This window comes from Heliangelus exortis, chromosome 17, assembly GCF_036169615.1.
Source record: "Heliangelus exortis chromosome 17, bHelExo1.hap1, whole genome shotgun sequence".
Taxonomy (NCBI): Eukaryota; Metazoa; Chordata; class Aves; order Apodiformes; family Trochilidae; genus Heliangelus; species Heliangelus exortis.
Genome location: NC_092438.1, coordinates 6,061,497 through 6,087,849, shown reverse-complemented (window position 1 = coordinate 6,087,849; position 26,353 = coordinate 6,061,497). Strand labels below are relative to the sequence as shown.

The window sequence follows — 26,353 nt, the reverse complement described above, 5'->3', positions numbered from 1 at the left end:
ACAATCTCATAATTTTAGTGGTACTACTTCATGTGGTTACTTTGTAGAGCAGAGATGAAGTACAATACTACTGACATCCTGAACAGCAAATACTTTCTGTTAGCAAGATATACAATTAAATACACAGTCATTATCAGTTATTTAATATAGTGTACCTTAAATGCATGCTTTTGTATAATATCACTTAAATGAGTCTGAAGTATTTAAGTCAAGTCCTTGGATATGCTAAAATAAATACTACCCTGCTGATAAAAACTGGTTGCCAGTGAAGATGCAAACATGTTTCTGTACACAGCTGTCACTCACTCCAGAGGCAGCCCCTTGCCCTGTAGTCTCTGCAGGACAACCAGCAAATGTGAAAAGTTATTTGCACAAATCCTCTGCTAATTGCTGTTTCTTGAGCAATTTTCCCTAACAAGAAACTTCTTTGGATAGAGATTACTTTCACTGGCTTGCACAGCACTGTACATCAATGACAAATATTCACCTCCTCTGCAGTGATCTACAGTGACAGCTTTAATGCAACCCACTTTCTTGGAAATAGCTCCCTAATTATAGAACAGCTTTTCCTTCTAGCTCAGTGAAATAGAACAATGAAGGTAATATTAAGATATTTAAATGGTTCTGTCCCAACAGCAACACACAACAAATGCAGTCATTTGGGATGGCCAAAACTGTTTTTTTAGGTCACATACAATTGTAACAGACTGTAGCTACAGGATTACAAGCAAAGTTTCAGCTTTACAAGACGTTTTTAAAGACACATTTGAAACACAGTCACTGTTCAAATCTTAACAATGAAACATAATTATTATTTTCAACAACCAGTGTTGAGCTCCTTCCCTTTTAGGACTCAGTTCATAATATAAAATCCAAATGGCAACAGACCTTATTAGACATGAAGTAACTATGGCAAATGATCTCATTTAACTACTCCAGACACAACTATGATTACATTACTTCCAGCTTAAGAAATTAGTCTCCTGTTCAACAAATACCAGACTTCAATATGTTTACCTCCTCTTTTCCTTTTATCTCATCAAAAATCCACTTAGTCCTAAAAATTCCTTGCATGCAAATACCAGTAAGATTCTTGTCACATCAAACCTTATCAATATAGATGCCTACATCAAATCTGTCTTACATGAATACTCTAAGATCTTAAACCACCAAAACTCGACAGATTTTATGACCAAATACATACTACCTACATAGACTAACACTCCAATTTGTAAGGCAATTAAAAAAAATTAAGTCTGTTACCCAACGCTGGTTATTAAAAAGGCAAACAGTGCACCCAGGTACCCTTAAAACTTTTTAGCAGTATTACACTGGTAATAGAACTAGATTAAAATGCTGCAGTACCAGTACTGGTAAGTTTTTAATTTTTTAAGTTTTTACCACAGTAGACATTTTGGTAATTCTCACCTTCATTGAGAACTGGAAATATTAATCAGATCCCAAATAGAAAATAATCTTTAAGCATTAAATATTTAGAATTCATAGACAGTACTTGTTTTTTCTCCAAGCTGTGTTACAAAATATCTGGATTAGCTGCTAACAGGAACTCTTCCCAAAGCAGAAGGTCAGTGAGTGGTACTGCAGTTTCATCTCCCTTATCTTACTGCACAGTGAAAGCTCCCCGGTACAAGTTTGGAATTTATAGAGTGAAACTGCCAGCTGGAATAAACACAAATTGTGACAGTTTTCTATGCTCAAGCAACCCACCAAAGAAAAGAAATCAAACACCTCAATCCTTCTGCTACAGCACCCAGAGACTGATGTGTTTTTCTCTTTCCTCTGATCACAGCTGCAGCAGAGAGACAACCCTCACAGCATAATTAATTATGCTGTTAGACAAAAAGGAAATAAACTAAATGGAGCCAGACTGCCTTGTACATTAGGAAATAACATAAAGTATTTATCTGCCAGATGCAAGTAAAAAATGCCTGCTGGAAAAGAAGATCCTGCACTTGCAGAGCATTTAGAAGACAACACTTAGAGAACACTGCATGTTAATGCAACATTTTTAAATACTAGTAATAATATCAGACCCACTATCTTTGCATTAAAAAAAAAAAAATATTGAGCAAAAGTTAACAGTACTTCTTGGCTTCCATGATCTATTAGTATAGTATTTAATTTCCACTCACACTACCAGCAGAAAGAATGACTGATTTATGAGGATGACTCTGAAGTGCACTGTTCGATCCACAGCAATCAGTGAATTGTCCTGCAGTTGTGGTCACTTTATTAAATAATTTTCTGCTGACAGCACAAGTACAGTATCCAAAAAAGAGCATTAGCCCAGAACGTTGACATTTATGAACATGTAAGAAGTGTTTTTCAGCAAGCAGGCAGAAAAAAAAAAAAAAAAAAAAAAAAAAAAAAAAAAAAAAAAAAAAAAGGCTTTTCCTGATTGAGAAAGAACTGCAACAGATCAGCTTGCAAAGAAAGCCCCACAGGTTAGGGAAAATTAGGTGAAAATTTTGTAATAGAAAGCTAGCACTTTTCAAGTCCATATCCCTGATATTATCTTTTTCAGAAGCAAAATTTAATTCCTTTCCAGCTCTCTCTCCAAGGGTATTTCATAATCCAAAATTCCTGTTTTAAGTATTTTTTTTTTTTTATTAGCCTTTCAGCTGGCAGTCACTGGCCAAGGTGTAAAGCAACCTCACTTCACCATTTAACTGACTTCAGAGTTCAGTGTCTCATGTGGACAAAGTAAAAGAATCCAGAGCCAGCAGAAAACAAACATCAAACAATACCCAACCACAGATAAAACACTACTAATTCTGTAACTCTACTTACAAAGCAACACAACTCCCTTACTCTCACTGATCAACTGACTTTTTGGTTTCATAGTTTCCTTCTGTGTCAGCCACAAATTGGTGGTCTTAAGTATTCCCATTCCAAGCAAAGAACAATTAGATAGAATTTAATTTTCCTGCAATAAAAGACCTTGCAAGTGTACAGGTATTTACACAATGCAAGGCTTAAAACTAAACAAACTGTTCCTCGCCCATACACAGAAGGGGTACATGTGTTTCTTCTGGCCTTTAAAATAATAAACATTCCTCTCCGAGATCAAATCTGATTGTCTCAGACATTTGCCTCAACGGATATTCTCAGGCTACTCTCTCTTCCTTTCCCCCTACATGCTCTCTTTTTTAAAACTTAATTATAGGAACATTTCCCAGCTTTCAGATGGGATGGATAAACAAAGCTGTGACCACTTGTGGCTACTAAAAATTCCACACAAGTTTTTGTAGGAGGATATCCTCCTGAACACATCTATTTCACAGTGCAAGACCAAACTATATCTGCATTAAATTCAGTCAGTAAAACTACCTAGATTTGATTGCTTCCTTCTTTTAACTGCCTTACTGCATTAATTTTTGCTATGTGCAAGAAAATTAACATGTTTTAGCACAGGAGAGACCACACTTCCCATTAAGAGGGGAAGATAATCCTGCACATGACAGCATTTCACATACAAAAATTACCAGTCAGTGGCATGAGGAATTTCACAAGGGACACTGTGGCCAGAAAGCACATTTGTGGACAAGCCCATAAGAAAACCTCAAACTCGCATCCATCATTCTGATTGTTTAGGTACTGGAAATTACACAATCACAAGATGTTCCTGGTAACATTTTTTACTGTAGGATAAGGAGATAGTTCACAGCCAAGTTACAGTTAAGCAGTTAAGATACTGCTCTTTTTGGCTTCTGGTAAAGTCTAACAACATTAATTCTATTACCACAGAAAAATACATTTTCAGAAATTTAGAGCAATGACATGACCTCTGACATCCTGAAATCCTAAAACTTTAGGACTGTATTTTTTTTTCCTAATAAGATAACAATGGGAAAGAGGAAGGATACTTGGAAGGTAAAAAATTACCTAATCCATGCATTTTACCTGCCTCTCAAGAAACATTTGGTTTCAGCTCTGACTGAGCTGAAGAAGAGTGCAACCTTGCCATGTTACCTGAAAAAATGCTTTATCAAGTATAAAACACAGTGAATGAGTTTTTTGAACCAAACAGGAGCTTGCAGCAAACAATTGCAGTAGATGTATCTTTATGAACTGTATGAAGGTAACAAGCAACAACAGCTGTGAAATGGAAGAAAAAAACAGTATAAAGGCTTCTCATAGCTCTCACATGAGCTGCTAACCCTTGTTGCTAGCTACTACTTGCTCTTCTTAATGGCAATGAAGTACATCTAAGTACTTCATAAGAGCTTTCAGTTCTTCACCTTCCTATATAGATATGCCCATAAAAAGAACTGGAAAGATCTACCTTGCTTTTTAGTTTTGCCACTTGAAAGCAGTTTGTTTTTAAGTTAATGAGTATTTTTTACTGTCCACGTTCTGTTATTTTTTGAGCAGGCAGTACTGAAGGCCTTTTGATTCATTACCACTAGGAAGCCAAGGAGAACAAACGAGCATCACTTGTGCAGAAAGAAGAAAAACCACATGGGGCCCAGCTGAGCAAGATTTCAGAGGTAACAGGTTGGTCCCAGGTCTCGTAGGTTCCTTCAGCGCTTTGTCACTTGCTGTCCCTGGATCTTATTTTTCTCCATTTTTTTACCAGTTTAGCAGGCCAGACAGTTTCACTGAAGGACTAGAGAATTGCCCAAGCCAAAGCAACAGGTGCAGTAGAAACCCCTAAGAGTGAGGAGGCAGAGGGAGCAGTGACCCCCTTGCAGTCAGCACCCCCTAAATCCAGCTTAGCTCAGCCCTAAACTCCACCCTTACAGGCTGTAGTCTCTAAATCCTAAAAGTAGTTCAACCTGATATTAAAAATAGATAAGTGTGGATTTCTCTTCAGGAGCATTTTTCCTTTGAAGTCATTCTACTCTTTACTTCAAGATCAGAAGATGCTTCTAGGTCAACTTTTCTTTGTAAAATAGGTAAATACAAATTACTGGGTATGAAAAGAATGCTGAGTTTAACTTATCATTTAAGGTCTCTTACCAAAATACATTAATACAAACATTAATAATATAAGTGTTACAATACCCATGGCTATGCATAGTTAAGAAGTGCAGAAAAAATTCATGCTAGCTAAGGTGGCAATTACAAATTGGCCACACTAGAGTGGCTTGATTTCTGTAGAGGGTATGAACATATTATCACAGATACAGGAAATACTATCCAAGATAACATGTGCATTCGTTAGCATAAGTTACCAATTACTGTTTAAGAAATCTGATGAATCACCATTGTGATTCCAGTCTTATGGCTACACACTTACACTACCATCTTAATGTTATAGTCCTCTGTCAACAGGGAAAAGAGTAACAACAAAGTGATGTGGGACAAATGTAATTCTTTCAGTGCCAAGAATCATGAGTAAAAATGCAGAGTCTTGCATTACCTTGCTGTTTTCAGCACAGTGGTGCATTTATATTGCCTTAAAAGTTTCTTGGCTTTCAGCTTTTTAACTGAACTACTGCATCTAATTTCTTTTTCCCACAGAGTATAACAGGGAAGAGTGATCACAATCAGCTTTACGTAGTGAAACCCAGGGGTAAACACAGATACTACCCTTCCAAAAATAAGATGCCTCAAGCCTTTTCTGCATCAGATCAACAAAACACTTTCAAACACAATCACAGAAACACTGGAGTTGGAAGGGACCTCTGGAGATCATCCAGTCCACGCCCCATGAGCAGCACTGCCCAGAGCACATTTCATAGGATTGCATCCAGGAGGGTTTTGAATGTCTCCAGAGGAGGAGACCCCGCAACCACTCTGGGCACCCTGTTCCAGTGCTTTGTCACCCTCACAGTAAAGAGGGTTTTTTCTCATGTTCAAACGGAGCTTCCTGTGCCCCAACTGGTGCCCGGTGCCACTTGTCTCATCATTGACAGAGCTCCACGATCCAAACATCTCAGACCACAGATATGAGAACTCCTGAAAGCAGAGATCATTTCATCATCTCTTGGGCGAGGACACGGCAAACAAGAACGCACTGATCCCTTCAGCTTATGAAATGATGTTTTGAGAGAGAAAAATATATAAAAATGTAGGAACTTGTTTCAGCTTTGCCCCTATAAAACAGCTGTGTTTTCCAACAGCACCCCCAGTCACTAGGGAGAGGAAATGGTTGGCTGGTGTGCACCAACATTTTTTCCTAGGATAGACCCTGGAAAAAAGACTTGAAAAGCAAACACATCAGAGTAGTAGCAGACATTCCTGTCAGATCCTTTTCGAGCAGCAGCATGGAAAATTGAGAGGAATGTCGCTGAGCAGCTGCAAGGGGGTCCTGGAGCCCATCCCCTGCAGCCACCAGCCAGCAGTACCCTTGAATCCTACCCGAAATTCAGGAACAGCTCAACAGACCTATCATGTTTTCAGCAAAACATTCACGGGTCAGGCAGTCTTTCTGACAAAAATTTCCAGTAACATCTACTCTTGGCAATATGGGAACTGCTTGCTGTACTTCACTCATTAGTGGAGAGCATTAGCGAGCTACTTAGGATTTCTAAAGCACACAAATCCAATTTTCAGAAAAAGCAAGGCAAAGTTTATCTTTCCCCTTCCCCCATCCCTGCCTGGCACAGCTCTGGAGTTGGATTTCAGAAGCAGTATTTATTGCAGAAGCTTTCTATTTATTCATTTCCCAAGATCAGTTGCACACTGAAGGAGGTAAAGCAACTGCTGGATTTGAAAGTGATCTTCATTTTCTGAAGCACAACTCCAAAAGGTAACTACAGAGTGCCATATAGGATTGCTCACTTGTCAAACAACTGCTTGAGCAGCATTTACCTTCCCCCAGAACAAAAGAAATTCCAGGATGCACAGAACCTGTACGCAGGGTGATGCTTTGTGCCGTGTAAACCTTCTCAGTCCCTGTAGTCTCCACCCAAAAAGTAACCCTGATGCCTGCTGTGGCAGCTGTACTGAGCTGCAGTACTTGGGAGAGAAACGCACCATAGATAAGAAGAGTTTTGCTTCTTGGACATCTGAGACCTGAATTACTCCAGCTTCTTGCTATTACATCAAAAGACCATTGGCCATGTGCCCTGTAGCCTGAGAGGACACTAAAAGAGATCAGGAATTTTTTTCATAGATTTTTTTAGTGAAAGAATAGCAAGGCTTAGCTTAAGACTGGAAAGCATTCTCAGATTCCTCAGAAAGGAGTATATTTAGCTGTTGTGAATTCTTGGTTGCCATCACACCATGAAACGATTAGCTTGACAAGTCACTAATCCAGATATAAAAGAGCTTTTTATCTGGCCCACTGATAGGAAGCTTGCTGGATGGATCCAGTTACTGTAAGGTCAAATGCCTGGTCTCTCATTCTTTGTTTGACAAAAGACCATCAGCAGTCCATGCCAAATCTGCCTCACCATGCTTCCAAAATAGAGCACATTCAGCACATGCCTGAATCATTTTAAGTGCAAATGTTAAGTTCTGTGTTACAAGAAGAATTTTCATATTTCAAGCATACCTTCTGGCATTCCAATCAGAAACTAATTTGAATATATAGGTTCTTCCTACTTAAACACCCTCTAGCAGTTTCTGCCAGATCTACTGAAGTATTACAGTACCCTTTCTGTTTCTTCTGCTTGATATTGGAAAAATCACTGCATTCCTTTCAGAGAACAGTGAAAAAATAACCTGAATTTATAATCCGTAGTACTTTCTTTTCAAATACTTTTTCTCAGCTAAGCACATAACAAGAAAAAACATTTTACCTCTGCAAGTTCAAAGATCTGAACTATTTAGTTTTATTACTCTCCATGTCTCTGACCTGTGTATAATATTCAGTATTTTTCTTGAAAATTAATAGAGATTTTAAAACTTTAAGCAACTAACTGGCATTTAATGCTCAACCTCCTTTAAAATCCATCAGCCCCTGCTGCTCTTATTAATAAATATTCTTTCTCAGATTTCTACTTCATCCTGCCATGCTGAAATAGGAAACATTTTTGTTGACTGGGAAGCAATTGAGAGAAATCAAATGCTTTAGTTCTGCTATCCCTCAACATGACACAAAAGGTAACAATAAAAAAAAATATAATTTTGTCAATGGGTAAAACCTGTAGCAAATAATTTTTTTTAACCTCCAGACACCAGCTTCATAGACAAGTTGATTACAGGTAGCCTCTGCTAAGCACATTTCCAAAGTTATTCTCATCTTCAAATCAGTGCTATATGTGGCATAAGCTTTCACAACATAAAGATAAACTTTGTATAAGACTGAAAAAAATCTGACTCATATTAACAGACCTGCAACCATCCTAAATTTGCCTTAGGGAAACCAGAAGTATCAGGCTATAACTTTTATTAAGCAGTCTGTAGCAAGTGTCTGCAGCTCTGCCAACACAACTCATGCAGTAAGCAGTGAGAAAACTTGTTAAAGCAGTTAGATTCTTCTGTACTTCACTAAAGTGGCTGATACAGCAGTGATACAAAACATGTGGAGAATAATATTCACAGATAAACTCCTAATTGTTTTAAGTATTTCTCAACTACTGAAAAAGTTATACTTGTTTTATTTGTTAATAAAAGTGGTAGCACTATTAAGCACAGATATTCTGTCACCAACAAACATCTAATCCTGACAGTGTACATCTGGACAGGCAGCAGGTCTACAATCCAAAACAACACAAAAGTCAGTTCTAGAAGATTCTTCAATACAATGCCTGTCCTATGATCTCTCCAGTATCTTAATAAACTGGATCTTAAACCTTTGTTTATATAGCTAGTATACATCTAGTATGTACCTGTGTGTATATATATATATTTTATACCCTAATGTTCAATAGCTGCTTCTAAAAGATAACATTTTGATCTTTTAAAGAAAAAAATGTCAACAAAAATCACTGTAGTACATGTTTTCAACCAAGCTGTTAGATTCCAATAAATCTGACTGCAAATATGTTATCATGAAGGTTTACAACTGCTAAAACAAATGGAAGCATCTGATTTTTAATTTTTCCTGAACTGTTCCACAGTTGTACCTTTAAAAATGTCTTATCGTATGCTAAAGAATATCTAGGCCAATTAATTACAAAAAAACTACCAATGGAAGTCTAGCCATGCTATATTATTCTAGTTAAGAACTTATGAAAATAAAATCTTACCAATAATTTTTCATTTTTAATGCCAGACTGGTCACTAAATCAAAAAATATTTTCTATTGATTTAATGGTGCTGTACATGTTTTCACTAAATACTCCAAGCATGCAACTTTGTATGGCACACAATATGTGCTCATACTAAACAGATTACATAGTTTCCATAATAATTAGTAGCAATGGAAAATGACAACTTATACAGACCCACAGAATATAATCATGACATTGTTCATTAATGCTTGCCACCACTGTTAACTCTTCCAGAATTCTCAAGAGGAAGCTAGATTTAGTAGCAGAAGCTGATGAACTTCCAGCTGCAAGGGGGTGGGAGGGAAAGGAAGTAGACTGATTAGTTCAATAGATTTATTGTGTGCACATATTCTATGTTAAAACCCTCTATCTACTAGGACATAAATTTTTTGGAGTCGTTTGACTGTTCCAAATTCAAATACAGGAAAATGCTATCAGGCTAAAATGTGTTTGTTCAGCAGGAAACCCTTTCTTCAAAACGTAAAATGAGGTAATAAAAAGCCAAAACTTTGCTAGAATTGTCAAACTATTATTTTTTAAATGTGAGAAGGGCTTTTTGATGTTCTCCTCTCACATTAGAAAATCTCAAGTCCATATTAGCTCCAAAGGAAAACAGAATGCAGCAACAGCTGAAATGCAGTGTTCTCTCCTTCTCAAAGATGCATACTGCTTTCTTCAATTTAGCTGGCAGATTTTATTCTCAGGCCACAAATATTTTCCACATTTTCCTTACAATATACTGTGAATACAATCAAAGCATTGTAAAACAAATCTGTAAGGAAAGTTTCCTATTCCAGTTGCTCTGTTTTAATGGTCTTTGACACTGGCAGAGGCTACTTACAGCCAATTTTGTAAATGCACTGTAAGTTGACCTGCACTTCAAGATGACAATTAAACTGGAAGAGGTTCCTGTAGGCTCTAAACAATTCAAACTAAGATCATAACACTTAAAAACTGGGGAAAAAAATTCTGACTACCGTTCTTACAAAACAGGAATAAATTGTACTACTGCTTATTTAACTGCTGCAATGTTAAAAAAAAAGGGGGAAGGGGGGAAGAATATTTGCCTCCTATTTATTTATAATAATAATAAGTAAATTTTGTTTAAAAAGAAGAGAAAATGAAAAGAAAATAAAGAACCACAGTGTTTGGAAAACAATCTGGCCAAATCCTGAATATAAGTACATAATATACATCGCCTGATGCAGTAATAGAGCACATTAAGTGTCATCATCTGCTTAATTAGAAGAAGAAACACATGCCAATTTTAAAATAATACCAGTAACTTGGCTGCAGGTTTATGAAACACATTAACAGTGAATTAATGCAGTCACCATGCAAATCAACTGTATCAACTGTTAATTGTCATAGACTGCAACAGTCCTGTCACTGAAATAAACCTTCCTCATTCATACAGCTGGCCTTGGTGACTCAGTTCAGGAACTCAAAAAAATTACTACATTTTACATTGCTATATGAACACCATATGTATTTTTTAATCATAACTAATTTGTGTTAAAGTGTTTTGCCTTCAGAGCACACTGTTTTGTCACGTTTCACTTCCATTTTGAAGTCACAGATCAGCTCCACTCGCTCAGGAAGGAAAATAAATTGTTGTTGCTGTTATGTTCCAGCACTGTGGGGCTAAATGCCAGGCTGTCCAGCAGCCAACAGACTGACCACAAATCTTCCTTTTTTTCTTTTCCCAATAAAAGAATTAATATCAACAACCAATTAAGGCGTGTGGAAAGGAATGCACTAATGCTGTCCAGGATTATGCCTGAGACAGTAGTTATGTTTTAGAATTCCTTTCACTGTCACTAGTAATGGAAATAACTTAAAGTAATTCAAGCTAGCTCTACCAGTCAATTAGAACTTATAATTTGAATATTATTGTCACAAATATTATTAAATTAGACAGACATAATCACAGACTGAATGACTAAAGACATTCAAAATTAGAGACTTGGACTAATACTAAAAGAATTCTGAAATTCAGGCATCCATTTGATGGACTTCACTGGCAAGTGAAGATTGGAAGGAAGATCTGGAAAGCAAGCTGATACCTAAAGAACAGTGTATTTCTGCACTGGCATCACTGGTCTCATGTAACAAGGAACAGGATGACTAGCTACAATTATAAAAAAAACTTGAGAAACATGTCCTTTTTAACAAGGAAAAAGAAACAAAAAATAAAACAACAATTTGTTTTGAAAGAAAGATTATTTTGATAATCATCAAGTAATCTCACAATTTCATATACCTGCTGTATTGCTCACTTATTTTGTTTAATCTCAATCCAAGTCATCCTCTACAGAGTTGGAAGCAGCAAATATAACAAAAGCACACCAAATGCTACAGAGAAGTATCAGGTTTCTCCCCTCCTTACATACTTAGGCTCTATAAAACAAAGACTAGAAAACCACTGCATAAGTGAAATTAGCAAAATCAAAACTGTCTTAAGTACTCCACCTTGTAGCATTACATTCTGTACGAGTACTTTAGACAGAGAAAAAATTGGTTTGAACTGAAACCTTGCACTATGAATGAGAAACTGGTATTTTCTTCCAAAAATCATCTACAAGAACAGCCACCTGCCCACTCCAAAGAGTTAACTTCATTTTTGTTTTAAAAAGACACTACAAACATCTAAGAACTCTTAGATGACTTCAAGTCTACAGCAAAATCTGAAGGCGTTTAAGTATTTCAGGATGGGATTTATGGCAGAGTTCTGAAATGGATACTCCTAGTTCCTGTTGCTTTTACTGGAATATTTTTATAGAGAGTCACTTTTTTCCCACCCTACCCTTTTCCTTTACTGAATTTCCACACAATAACTTAGATTTGACCATCACCGGACATCTGAACAACAATAAAAAAAGTTACAGCTGGATCCTGTATTAGTCCCAGCTGCACAGGATCTTTGGCTGCCTTCAGGGAAAAGAAAGCCAATAGGAAAACAGGAGAACTTTTAGCAGTTTACCTTTGAATAAATTGGCTTTCCATATGCTACAAGACTATTTTACTACCCAATGCAAACTGAAGTTATTCTTCCTACTTTTCATCCCTTTTCTAAAAAAGAAAAAAAAACAATTAAAAAAAAATTTTAAATCCTTCTTCAAAAACCTTTACTACAAAATGCCAAAAAATAATCATCTCCATATGGTCTTTCAAGTCTAACATACCACAATGGATATATCTGCCAAGTCCACCCACCCACAGGCTTTATAAACTTCAAAGTATTATTTACATTTAATTTGGATTACCAATTTCACCCAACCTTTTCATTTCATAACACATTGGTTTTTGAGACTTACAACACTGGTACAAGATAAAAAAGGAAATTACGTTTTCAGCAAAATAAGAACAATAACACAATGTACACTCTCTTCACTTTGGATATCAGTGATTTCATAGTGGAAGGAGTTAAACAAGTCTTTTTATGTTTGCTCTTATAAAATATCACCTAATCTTTTAAAACATTCATGTGATACTATGTCATTAATTGGTACAAGACCAAGACTAAACATTGCAGTCTTTCCAATTTACATTGCACAAATGAGTGAAGAGAGTGTATTTTGATTTACTATTTTTTTTAATCACTGCTGGTGGGGAAGCTTCCTCTCAGATATATGTATAATAAAAAAAAAAAAAAAAGTTACTATATTTAATGCACAAAAATCCACTTCCTATAGCCAAAAAAATAATCAACTCCATATGCTCCATTTATCTGTCCTTGCTAAAACATTTACAGCAAACCAAAATACCACAAGCTGCCTAGCAAGGCTGACCTCTTGTAAAAAATAGGACATACGCTTAAGACCCAGTCTGAGACTCACAGATAATAATGAGCAACACCCTACACGAAGAAAAAAACCAGCCACATACCTGAAACCTCTTCATCTCTCCCTTCTGTGACTGCAAACAGTTGCATAGACAGAACAGTCATCACTCTGAACTTTGCTTCTGACTAACCTTCAAATTCCACTTAGGAAACAGTTTCTATACAAACTGCAGTTGAGGAACAGCAGCACAAGAGATGGCAGAAGAACAAGCACGGATATTATCCCTGTCCCCAGATGCTTGATGCTGCTTAAAAATGTTCCAAGTATGTGATATGATAATCATATATTAATAACTAAAAGGATAATACAGTTGGTCAAAACTGACTTGCAGAAGAGTAAGTGAAATAATAAAGCCTATAAAATAAAAAAACCTTACCTTTAAGAATACCAACATATACTCTCAAATACATGTATTCTCACAGAAATAACACAGGCTCCCCATTTAGGCATTTATGTGACAGATATCACACACAAAATGAGTTTTCTCCAATTAGTATGTATTAGTATGAGGTTACAAAATGCAAGACTAAACCAAGGATTACTTCAGCCTGGTGGAAAATCTTGAAGGCATACTCCTGAAATACAAAATGTTTGGTTTGGGTGGGTTGCAAGCAGAACTCTTTTGGTTCAGAGAAAAAAAATTTTTTTAATTTACATAATCAGAACAAAGAATAATAAAAAAAGAGAGACCCACAAAACAATATATAGCTGCACATTCAACTACCCCATGAAACAAAATCCATAGATGTATATAATGGATGCTCAGCCTGCAGGGCTTGTACACAGCAGCTCCTGTGTGGGCAGTCAGAAATGGCTGAGACCTCAGAATGTACAAAAAGAGTCAGGTCCATTTGGTCTTCTCCAGAAGGACTCGGAATGGTCCTATGCCATTCTGACCCTTGTTCAAGGGGACAAAGGACCAAGTCCCCGTCCTGCATGCATTAGGAGTTTCATGGTCAGAGAAAACATTTAGCTTGCAAAGTTCTTCCCAAGGAATGGAGCTTCTCCATAACAGAGCCACCATTTCTTCTTACAGCCACTTGGTCTGACTTCATCATCCTGAGAAAACTTTCTTCCACATGCCCTAGCTGGCCAGCTACTAGATACTGAAACAAAAACATGCAGCAGCTTTACAAATTCAAAAATTGCATTTGCAAGTGGTTGAAGTTGTACTCAGACAGAGCACACAGCCTGGTGGGAAAATTCCTCCTTGGTGTATTAGAATGACTAGGCAGGAAGTTCATTAGTCCAAACTTACATGAGCAAGAAAGAAGAGGGAAAAAAAACACAACAAAAAACATATTTGGAATCTGACTACTTATAGGAAATACTGCTTCAAGCAACAATAATTCCTTATTTTATAATATCCAATGCAATTACAAATGCCCCTTTTGACAATTCACCCTCTTTTGTACAAAGGCAACAGGATCTGTTCATGTCAGAATTTGACCCTACAAACAACACTGCTCATGAGCTAAACAAGGATATTATTAAGGAACATGATATCTGTAGTACATGAAAGCAAAAATGTAACAGCAAATAAACTCTTGGATATTTGGGGTTAAAGAAAAAAACAACCTGAATGGTATTTTGCAATATGAATCTGATAGTTAAAATAAAAAAAGAGATCTCCATGCTAATAATTACACTATTAATGAGGTGGCTATATAAAAATGAAGAAGTGACTCATTAAGTGATTACATCTCAGTTCCTCTCAGAGACAACAGTAAGGGGCAGTTTCCCTAAAGTACATGCCAATTTTTTAAGCCTTTTTTTTTTTCTCGTGTGCATGCATGCATGTGAGAAGGAGAGTGAGCACCAGAGAGACTGGACACATTCCCTTCCCTACTCATCAACTCCTTCTGCCAAGGTACACCCAGCAGAGCACTCAATTTCAATCTAATTTGACTGGGGAGTAGAAATTCCTATAAGCTATGTGAGAACCAGTAGCTGGGTAGAAGAGCCACTAAAATTAATTCCCAGCTACTGTTCAGTCTCTTCCATAACCCTAAAGTTATACTAAGACTTGTGTTTCATCATTTTCATGCAGCCTTTTTGTTTTGTTAAGAAACTCAAGATATTTTATTGAAAAATCAACAGTGGTTTCTCCTTTCATATCAGAACCACTCTCTGCAAAGAACAGCAGCAGCTCCTCAAAATCCAACTGAGCTCTTGGACACGACAGTGAGAGACAGACTTTAAATCAGACTCAACATTCACAAATGAGCTGATCTTCAATTCTAGTTGAAAAATTTTCTTATGGAATTTAGAGGAATTATTACTTTAGAGTCTTGCAGTAAAATCTATCCATTTCAATGGTTATTTCCACTGCATTGCTAAATTACAGTATGGGTTTCACAGTTCACCCATATACCTGGCTTAAGGTAACTATTTCTTGTTATAATAAACAATATCTGAAAATGAGGCTAATTAGTAAAACCACTACAAGAAGCCTGCTCTGTTGAAAAAGTAGATCAAAGATGTTTAGTATTCTATATCCTAGATGCGATTCTGATTTAGATTTCACAAGCTTCCAGGATGCAACATTACCTGTTAACTCCATGAGAACCTACCAAGTTTGTCAAATACTTCTTTCCTATGAAATAACAGACTATTAGGTAATGTTTGTGTTTGCCTTTTAACATCTTAACTTTTATTAGAAAATCTATGCACTTATATCACACCTATGTATAAGCAGGTAACAGAACTTCAATGAGATGGTGAAATGCATCACTTCATTTTCCTTAAATAAAACTTTATATTACTAAATAATGGGTTTAAAGAACCTCAGAAAGTAATGAAATAAATGTGACACAGATGTTCATGAACAAAAAAAGAACAAGAATGTTTTTACTTCATAGCAACCGAATAGGTCAAACCATTTCCTTCTTCAGGCAACCCTCAGAGGACCATAAAACACATGGTTTTCTAGTGGATTTTGTGTGTCTTTCCCACTAAGAGGAAATACTGCTGTCCAAAAAATTTGCAATACAAAGTTTCCCCATGAAATTGATGGAATTAAAAGAAGGAAGTAATATGCAATTAAAAACAATTTGATAGATGTTAGTTATAGAAACAGCATAATTAAATACACTTTCACTACCTCATAGTGGCAAACTTTCCTATACAACATATTGCTTTAAAAGAATGCACTGTGAAGAAGTAAAAAATGCCAACATCATGGGTGTTCACACAATTGTTCCTTTGCTTCTGAAAATCTTAAAACATCACATGCTCTTCACTTCCATCAGATTTCTTCTTGTAGTTCTCTAAGTCCACAAGTGGAGCAGACATCATTTACTGTCATTTTACTTTTACAAGGAGGAAAAAAAATAATATAGATTCCTTCAATCATCACAAAACCCACCCTACCTGCTGGCCAGTCCCATGCAGAAGTCTACAGGAAATGTAATGTGTAATCCCATAACCAGATTAAATCTATTCAAGTATAGATTTCAAACAGGAAAATTAAAATTACATAGGAGAACATAGCATTTCATAACTTTAAGATTGCCTATGTGTTCCACTGCTTTTTTACTGCCATTTTTATTACAACCTTTCTAAATACTATTTTTAAGAAAGAAGAAATGATAATATCTTAATATTTTCTTGTCAATAACCACTTGTGGTGTCAGCTTGCATCTACAGAAATAAAAGGAAACCGGTGGAGACAACATTAAGAGCTCTGCTTTAAACTTATTAAGCTTAAGATGACAATTACACAATCTTAAGATGTCAAACAAGCCAAAATTTTAGCCAGGACAGATGGCACTGGCTCCAGAGCACACAGTATATGCTGTGAGTCATCAGTTTACATATGATAGTTCAATTTTTATTTGCAAATGTTATTATCCAGAAACAAGATGTAGAGAGGAAGCAAGCATTCAACCCAGCAAAGGGTCATGCAAATCTTCATAAAAACTTGGAAGCAGGAAGATCCTCTTACAGATGAAAAAGCAATTAACAAGATAGGAGGGGCATGAGGAGAGAGCAGTCAAAGAAACCAAGAGCGAGCAAGGTTTCAAAAAGAAAAATATAGTACACAGTATTAGAGGCTGCTGGCAGGACAAAGAGGAGGAAGGGAATGTACCCTGTACAAGGGGTCAGGAAAAGGGCAGAGAGGACCTAGGATGAACCTGGAAGAGGCACTCTGTAGACAGTGACTGCAAACAATTAATTCAATTTCTTTCAACATGAAAAGGAGATGGGGCAGTAGTTCAAAAACTAAATGGGGCCAAAGACAGTGTAAAAAGAAACAGACTAAAATGTGGTCACATTGGGAGGGAAAGGAGTGAGCAAAAGATAGAAGCATATAAGATGGAGCTACAGTGTAAGTGAAAATGTTCAAAGGTTTTAAAACCTTTGTGTTGCACTAAGAAAGGAGAGACTTACAGGACAAAAAGATGGCAAAGAAATGGAGGAAAGCCATTATTTATTTCCCTTGAAAAAGCATGAAGAAGCATTAAAAAACTTACCAAGAAAGAAGGGAAATCAATAAATATAATGGGATTGAGAAATATGTGACCTGCAGAACGTATCTTGGAAGACAGTGTGTTGGCTCAAGATCTGCAGCCCCCCAGCTGGTAGATTTTATATCTAAATTGCTATTAAAAGATCCCCATACCCATTCAGAAACAGTGGCACATGAGGAGCACACTGTCACATGGCTATTTCTATGATTCCCAGACATTGTTCTGCAAATTACACTCTTCCTATAAGCAAACCCTACAACTTTCTTTCCCAGATGTAACAGCACACACAGATCTAAGTTATAGGCATACCGTTCTCCTAAATCCATGGCACAAGCCATCAAACACCATTACATAACAACACATCAAGTCTGGCAACCAACAACCTCTGGAAATACAATCAGCAAAAATTTCATACTTTCTTCCAAGCTAAAAATACAGAACATTAGGCTAAGAAGAAGCTTAATGTGTTACTGCAATTAACAAGCCAATTTTCTATCACACCAGAAATAAGTAATACTTGCAACACAATTATTAGTATTTTACCATGGCATTTTTCTATCAGTGATAACAGAATAAATGTTTTGGAGGTTAAAATTAAGATACTGCTGAGCTGACAGGTAATCTGTACAAATGGGAGATTAGTTTAGCATTAAGAAGTATTTATTTAGCAAAAAGAGACTTAGATTGAAGCTCTGTTGACTGATAAAAATCACATTTATGTTCTTGAGATTTTTGTGTTCTATCAATGTATCTGCTCTTCTTTTCTCCCTAGAATCAATCCAGATAGTTAGTCTAATACTCAGGTGTATTTTTATATACTCGTAATTTCCCTAGAGGGCTTTTTAAAACAAGCTCTCCTTTATAGAACATTCAGTATAAGTTTTTAAAACAACAGGTGCAAATTATCCACTTTGAGGACTAGGGAGTGAAGCATACTTAACCTTCTTCTGTGATAAAATACTTTTCTTATTTTATGAGTTACTTTACTTTTAAACAAAACACACAAATTTAGTCTTAAATGCAGAGCAAATGTCCATAACCTTGAAGAGGCCACATGGACCCTTCCATCATTAACATCTATCTTTGAAAGATATTAGTGTGAAAAAGAACAGATCAGGCTGCTCATGTCTAAAAGTGATATATACATACATATATTTATATTTAATATATTTTAATACATTCTTTCTAAGAAAAATATGAGTTTTGTTACATTTAACAGCTTTTACCTATAAAAGGATAAATGGCTCACAGTCTTGCCCTGCAGAAAAACAGAGGTCACCTGATTTGGCAGCAAATCCACCATTCTAAGTGCCCTGTGAGATGCTCTGGTCTCAGCCTAGTTCCTGATGAACGGCTGTCTACACAACAGACCCAAGGAGCTACCTGGCACCACTGCTGGGGAGTACAGCCAGCCACTGAGCTTGGCAACTGAACTGCTCTCTCCACAAAAAGGCTTCAAAATTCAGAAATAAAGCACAGCATTTGGGAAACTGTAGGGAAACCTCAGTGTCCTAATTAGTGCTATGATTTGGTCTATTTGTCAAGTTGAACCAGGACTTAAACATTTTGGCATGCCTGGTTAGAGTTCTTCACAGAGACAGTTTAAAACAAACATACATTCAAAAGTGAGTTTTCCAAAAGGAATGGCACAGAATTGAATTCGGGGGAGTATGAAGCTGCTGGATGGCTGGAGTGAAATCCAGAACAACAAAGGAAAGCACTATGCTGTGCCTCCCTCCAGCACAAAGTGACCCACACTGAGTGTTTATGTATTTCAGTGTTATACAGGAGATCCCTTGCTGCTTGGTGGTGTGCAGTGGTACCACCTCCTGCCAACACCATTCAACCGAAGGACTGAAGTTCACTGGTACCACCACCACCACGCACCAGTGTGCACATAAGAAAAGCCTCAGTCAAATCACAAAAGATGCAATTTACACCAAGTGAGGAGAGGGAGGAGGAGAAATTTCATGGATTAAGTGAACCAGAGAGATATTTTAATCAGAACACAAAAGAAGGTTGAGACAAACACCAACTGCCTGGGATCATATCACATCAATAATCCATGCACAGAGCCTCTGCTGCAATCAGCGGGAGGCTTGTACATAAGGGGATTGTATAACACAAATGCATGCCCCTATTTAGGGCTCCACATACAAAAGAGAAAGTGGTACTAAGAAGAATTCCCTCGATTAACATTTCTTTTCCATTAAATGCTTCTAAAATAATAAACCCTAACTTCACATAGCTCTGGTTTTATTTGCAGTTTTTACCAGAGGTGGTAAAACAACTGACCCCATTTAACAAATCAAGGAACTGAAGCATAGGATGCAAATTAAACTGAAGAGCAGGGCAGCAAGCAGAACTGAACTGGGAATAGCAGTTTACCTTCTGAATCACAGTTTAATGTTCTAAATATTTAAATGCTTATCTAGTTCAAGTCTCTAATTAGGGTGATTCTGTGCAGTCCACAAATAATTCTGCATACTTCCTAAAGTACCTGTGCACAGCCATATGCTTATCTCTATGAGTTTACCACTCAATAATGCCAATTTTTGAGGCCTGTAAATGTTCTTCAGAGGTTCAAAACGCTGCAGTGTCCTGGTCAGACTCCCTTGGTATCCAACGAGTCTCACTGCTCAGTGACAATACTGGATTTTAAAATGGGCTGTCAAATCCACACTTTCCACATGCTTTCTATTGTTTAAAAATAAAAATAAAATTCAATTCAAAATATCAATTCACTTGCTAGAAATGACCTAACTAATGCTGGTGTTTCAAACTGACAGCAATCCATAAGAAAAGCCAGACTGGATCTCTATTCAAGAAAAAAATGCAACACTCACAAGATGCCAGTGTAAAACATCAAATATATTGATAGCAGAAAATTTTCCAGTCTCATTAGTCTGCAATTGTGTAACAAAGCCAAGTAAGGAAGAACATAAATCACACTGTAACTTGACCCAAAAAAACACCATGTTTAATAACGCAATATAAAATTATTAATAGAAGAACAGTTTCACTGGCATGCTAAGTGAAAATCTGACTTCAAGTATAGAACCAGCCTCTAGATAAATACAGACCATCTCTCCCCAAGGTCCCAAGTATTTTTCCTTCCATGAAAATCCAGCTTTGAAATGCTTAATATCTTAGGAAAGATTGATTCAGTAACACATTCACTTTCTAGTTTACATCTAGCATGCAATTAAGCTATATTACAAAGTGTTAAAGCCAATAACAAGCATGTTCATTTTCCTTAGCTACAGATGCAAGTCCATAATACTGTGAAAATAATATATTTTGAGTTGAATGAGCTTTCTGCTCTTTACAATTACAGTGTTCCTTTGCTTTGAATAATAACTTTCAGGACTAGATTGTTCTGTCTTTTATTTTCCATTTGCATTTTTTTTTAAGAATTAAGTCTATCACTGACAAAAAGAGCAGGAAAAGTGCCTGCTGAGAAATGGCCACGTTTCCAGACGACTCCTTGAAGAACTATTTTTCTGATTCATCATAGCATTTTTTTTCAAGTTGTCAAAACAAACACCACACCCACTTGATTTCCTAGTTCTGGGTAATTATGCTTAGAATTAGCAAGCAGCGTGCAACTATTAATCATACAACGTGTAGCCTTTACTTTACCTATTTAGAAACAAGCCAACGCATTCAAAGGCAGTCTGTATAGCAATCTTGTAAAAGAGATATCCTCGTCACTTCATTCTGTACCTCCACCGACACAGACAGCCACAGCGAATACTGGGCAGTCCATTCAGTCAATCCCTCTGCCCGAAGGCAGGATCAGCTACTCCCCAGCCACCATTATCGCTGATGATACACCAGAACCGGTTATTTCAGGCAGCAGCTTTATACACGCACTCACAAAACACAAATTAAAGGAGGGAAGCGTGTTGCAAGTCTGCAGCGCCTTAAGCTGGGACGGTGCACAAGCCGGTCTCCCAAAGATGAAGATTAAAAATAAGAGCTGAGCGAAGATTCTAGTCCGGATTTTCTAAAAGTAGTATCTGGCACCATTGACGCCGCTGCCTTTAGAAACAGTTCACCTTGTTTAAACTGGATGAACCACCCCCTGATTATCGCCCAGCCTTCATTAAGATGACACACACAAACAGAGCCCTCGCAGAGCTTAATTATTCTTTTCGCTGGTCATTCACTGCCAGACACATACTTTTCCCCGCACCCCTTCTCCCACCAGACGCGCAGCTGCACGCGGAGAGCGCAGCAATGTCGCGGGGCTGTCACCGCGGCAGGGGACAGGGGGACCGGACCTGCCCTGTCCTGTCCTGCCGCCCCCTTTCATGCCTGAAGCCCGCCGAGCCGGTGCAAACCGCCCTCACCACCCCCACCCTCTCCTGACCCTTCCCGGGTGCGGGGGCGCCCGCCGCGGGGCTGAATCCCCATTGTGGCCGCCGGTGAAAGGGCCACCCCCTCCGTGGAGCTCCCCCGCTCCGGGAGCTGCTCGGTACTCGCTGCTTCAGTCGCTACGCTCGGGCTGGCTCCTCAGGGCCCGGGGGGACGCCGGACAGGGGGGGGCGGAGGGGCACAGCACCGGCGGGCAGCTCTGCGGAGGGGCCGCAGCAGCAGCAGCAGCAGCAGCAAATGTCATGGCCTCAGAGGCGGTCGAACCACAGTCCCGTCCCCCCCCCCTCCCCGGGCGCGGGGCGCCCCGGCCTTGAACGCGCCTTCCTCACGCCCGCAGCGGCCAGGTGAAGGGCCCCATTCCCTCCGCACGAACCCTGCCACTCACCGCCGCCACCTCCGCCGCCCTCTTCGTCCATGTTGGGGCCGCAGGCAGGGCGCTCCCCAACGGCCGCTGCAGCGGGAGGCCCGGAGCTCGTTCCTCTCGCTCAAAGCCCCCTTCGCGGCGCTCGGCTCCTCGCGGCCGCCTCGCCTTCCTCTCTTCCACCGCCCCCGCGCTCTGCCGCCGATCTTCTCTGCCCCGTCCCTCTCCGCCAAACCCTGCCTCAGCTCCGGCGGCAGCCACCGCCTCGGCCCAGCCGCCCGCCCCTCTCATGTGACCCGCGGAGGGGCGGAGGGGGGAGGGCAGGCCCGGCCGGCCCTGCGCCACCACCCCCGCCGCCACAGGGTCGCCGGCCACCGCTGTGCTGCCTCCTTCCCTCCGGGGGCGGCACTTTCCTCGGCCGTACTCTGCGGCAGATAGGGCCCGGGGCTGGGAGGCTCCTCTCCGTTTTCCCGCCTCTGCGTTTTCAGTGTTCCTTCCCCCACAGGATTCGCACTTCGAGGCCTGGCAGCATTCAGGCCCCTCACACGAAGTCCCCGTGGCTGTCAGGGGCTGCCAGGGCGGGCAGGAGGTGGCCGCGGCGGGAAGTGGGCGAGGGAGGCGGTCGGGGAGGGGGAGGAGCCTGGCCTGCGGGGCAGCTGAGGGCGATGGCGGGAGAGCTGAGGGGGAGCGTTGAGTCAATTGGGTCTCGGGTCGGTTGGGGTTGTTACTTGGGGTCCGCGCTACCAGAAAATCCCTCCAGAGCCACTGAGTCTTTGGAGGGGCCTAAGGGGAGAAAAGAGGGGTGATAACAGGAAGGTGAGGACCAAGCTGGTCTGAAGTCACATCGTGAAATGGGGACGAGGTGTGTTGGAGTTTCTGAAAAGCAGCCTCAGGCATATTATGTTTCTACGTGGGTTTTTTTGGGTTATTTTTTTCTTTAGTTTTTTTCTTACTGTTCCATGGTCTGGTCCGGGCTGGGTGTTTCGCCTGTTGCAGGCGTCTTGAAGAGCCTCGAGTATAAACGGGACTGATGATTGTCCGCGGCGCAGGGGTTTGCGTTGGTGCGTATTGTCTGTGTTGGTAATAAAAGGGATTTCCTCCTGCCCTAGGAGTCAAGATCATCTGTGGGATTTCTTAAATCCTCGCTAAAGCTCTTCAGTGAGATACCACGGGAGTCAGGATATCAGCAGCCTCTGAAGTCTGTCAAGGTAAGCAGAAGTGTGTTGGCACAGATTGCTCTTCCTTCCTTCTCAGGCACGAGCTCCCTTTATTAAAAAAATAATAATAAATAAATAAAACTTAGCTGTCAAAATTTTATTAATCTAGGAAGCTGTGGGAGGAAAGGGTCAGCCAACAGGAAAGTATCAGGTTTTTCATTTTCCTCTTGTAGGCTGGCATAGGGCAGAGCTCTGTTTGGGAAGCTGTGTCGGGAGTGCTCACCTCTTGACACCGCTGCTAATAGGTGGTTATTACAGCCCATTTTGCTGAGAGCAGAGGTTTGACTCTGATAGCTGCTCTGGCGATAAAGTATTTTACCTCAGCTAGAGATCATGAACATTACAAACTTCCATCGTACTCCTCCTTACTTCAAATTTTGATTTAAACATTTTAAGTTTAGTAAGTTACTGTATAAACAGGATATGATAACATAAAACAGAAGCATTACCTTGGTAAGAGATTTATTTTAAATTAATGTCTATAAAGTTCAATTACAGGATAGTTTTAAAATCACTGAATGCAGATGAACTGACAGTGGGCTTTGAATATTTTTGCACATTAAGCCAACTGTTAGTTTACATTACACAGCTATTTAATCTTCAGGTGAGATATGTGAGAGAAACTTTTATAAAATAAGTCTCATATCTGGTTATAAGCCTAACTAGGTCAGGAATAGTTTTTTTGATAATGTACAAAATCAACTAAAGGATTACCCTTCTAGCTCTACATCATTGCTACAGTAGTTCTACCCTAGAAAAACTACAGTTTCTGTTGTTTCAACAGTAACAATGCCCCTGTCATTAAATACTGAGTAGTTCCTTGCCAACAAAGATGCCAGGTAGCAAGACGGGGTACAATCTCAGCAAATTTTAGGTAAACTCAGGAATAGTTTTTTTGATAATGTACAAAATCAACTAAAGGATTACCCTTCTAGCTCTACATCATTGCTACAGTAGTTCTACCCTAGAAAAACTACAGTTTCTGTTGTTTCAACAGTAACAATGCCCCTGTCATTAAATACTGAGTAGTTCCTTGCCAACAAAGATGCCAGGTAGCAAGACGGGGTACAATCTCAGCAAATTTTAGGGTAAACTCCAGTAAGCTATTTCCTACTTGTGTGAACAGTTCTCTCGTGTCTACTTTGTTTTCTGGAACTTTGTTCATTCTTCCAGTTTGAAATGCATATGCATTTTATTTTTCTCTCCATAGTAATACAGGTTTTAATCAACAGTTTTCTACAGATTGCTCTATCATTTTTTTTTTCTTTCTTGCAGTCCCTTCTCTAGTCATAGCTCTATTTTTACCACAAGTATGTTTTGCCAGTTTTATATTCACAAGTCTAACTTTCTGTGTTGGAAGAACTTAGTAGTCTGTCATTTGTGTAAATAATAGTCTAATAGCTGCTCTGTTTAAATTATTATTAGGGGAAAATCAGGCTTTCCCCCAAAACTATTATTGTTAAGGTTGATTTCTTAATGATAAATGTGGTTATTTGCTGAATTTTCGGGTAATACACTTTGTCCATTTTTTTCATTGTTTGGTATCTGTTTTGGTTCAGTTTCTACTAAGCAGTAATTTATCACATCATTTTTCATTTTAAGGGGTCAGGAGCACACCTCTTATGACATTCACCTCTACACAGAGAGTCAGTGAAGACAACTGAATCCATTGTATCATACTTTTTGTGTTCTAAAAGGCACATTAAATATTAAACCATTTCTCTGGATTTCAATTTGAACCAGATCCCATGAAGTAGTGAATGAAAATTAAAATTACTCTTTACCTCTTAACATTTTTAATTTTTTTTCTTATAATCAAAGAATTCAGGAATAGAAAAGCCCTGTTGGTTATCACATCCTCTCCTCAGCAAGAGTCTTTTTGGATTGCGTGTATTGGTTAAAGGAAATTCTGAAAAATACCTTCATTAATCATCTTCAGTTTACTTGTAGAAAGAATAAACTTAATCTTACTTTAGTAAGTTTCCTCTTTTGGTAATGTAAATGTTTCAGTGATGTAAAAATCCATTTTATGATGATAGGTTCCATAAACTTTTTATTTCTAACCAAAAGCTATGATGATGTTCAGTACATGGGCAGTAACTTGAAAGTTGATAGTAACTGTATATTCAAAGTCAAGAAATAGAATTCTGAACTTTTGCAATGCAGAAAGAAACAAAATAACTGCTATTGCACCATCAGACTGGACAACTTCAGTATCAGATGCAGGGTGATGGAGTAATGCACTTTACTGTTGAAAGGAAGAAAAAAATCATCCTGCATTCAGACAATGCTCATTGTGCAGGTATGGCTTATTGTGGCTTCTGTTAGATTTGGTAAGAAGCATTTTACAGTTACTCTTAAAAAGAACAGTTAATCATAAAACCATGAACATCTGTACAGTCTTAAGAATACATTCTTTAAGAATGTAGATGTTTTGCAGCATTTGATAAAGAAAATTATTTGGTTGATTTTATTACTTGGTCACTTAGCTGCTCACATTTTTAGAAAAATAGTACAAGATTATGTTTCCTAAGGCAGTGCCTTGTTCATAGTCAGAATATCTGTCTTCGATACTCAGCCATTGTATTAAAGAATACTTTTGTTTCAAAGCTAAACAAACAATTTTTATTTTTTATTGCCTAATAGTTTCCAGGAAGGAAGGTCTTAGTCCATCAACATGTCTTTTTTATTTTTTTTTTTTTTCCCTTTTTTTTAATCAGTGCTTTAATAATATGGTATTCTTAAACCCCTAAGGCAAACTCTTTGACTTCCTCTGTCTGGCAGATGGGTTTTAGCCATTTATTGTTCCTAGAAATGTTTATGCTGTCACACATTATATTTGTCTCAGCTGGAAAACTACATTTATTGAAAATCCTGTTTGCTGGTTCTACTAACGGTTTCAAAAGTGTTTGCATCTTTCATTAACTTCAAAAAAATTTTACTTGCAAGT

The 26,353-nt window shown here is 38.5% G+C and overlaps 1 protein-coding gene and 1 long non-coding RNA gene across 3 annotated transcripts in view; one reads left to right on the top strand and one right to left on the bottom strand.

Annotated features, from left to right (window-relative positions):
- CYTH3 (cytohesin 3) overlaps positions 1 to 22,472 on the bottom strand; it is a 45,022-nt gene extending 22,550 nt beyond the window's left edge. Inside the window, exon 1 of the mRNA XM_071760431.1 lies at positions 22,211 to 22,472. Within this exon, the coding sequence (XP_071616532.1) occupies positions 22,211 to 22,241 (31 nt within the window). The 5' untranslated portion in view covers positions 22,242 to 22,472. The remainder of the gene's footprint in view (positions 1 to 22,210) is intronic.
- Positions 22,473 to 22,636: 164 nt separating this feature from the next.
- On the top strand, positions 22,637 to 25,194 carry LOC139803852 (uncharacterized). 2 transcript variants are annotated; one of them, XR_011729187.1, is made up of 3 exons: positions 22,637 to 22,775; positions 23,296 to 23,394; positions 25,006 to 25,194. It is a non-coding gene; the product is annotated as an uncharacterized lncRNA (long non-coding RNA). The 2 variants fall into 2 exon arrangements; XR_011729186.1 differs by having other exon boundaries at positions 22,655 to 23,394.
- Positions 25,195 to 26,353: the final 1,159 nt, after the last annotated feature.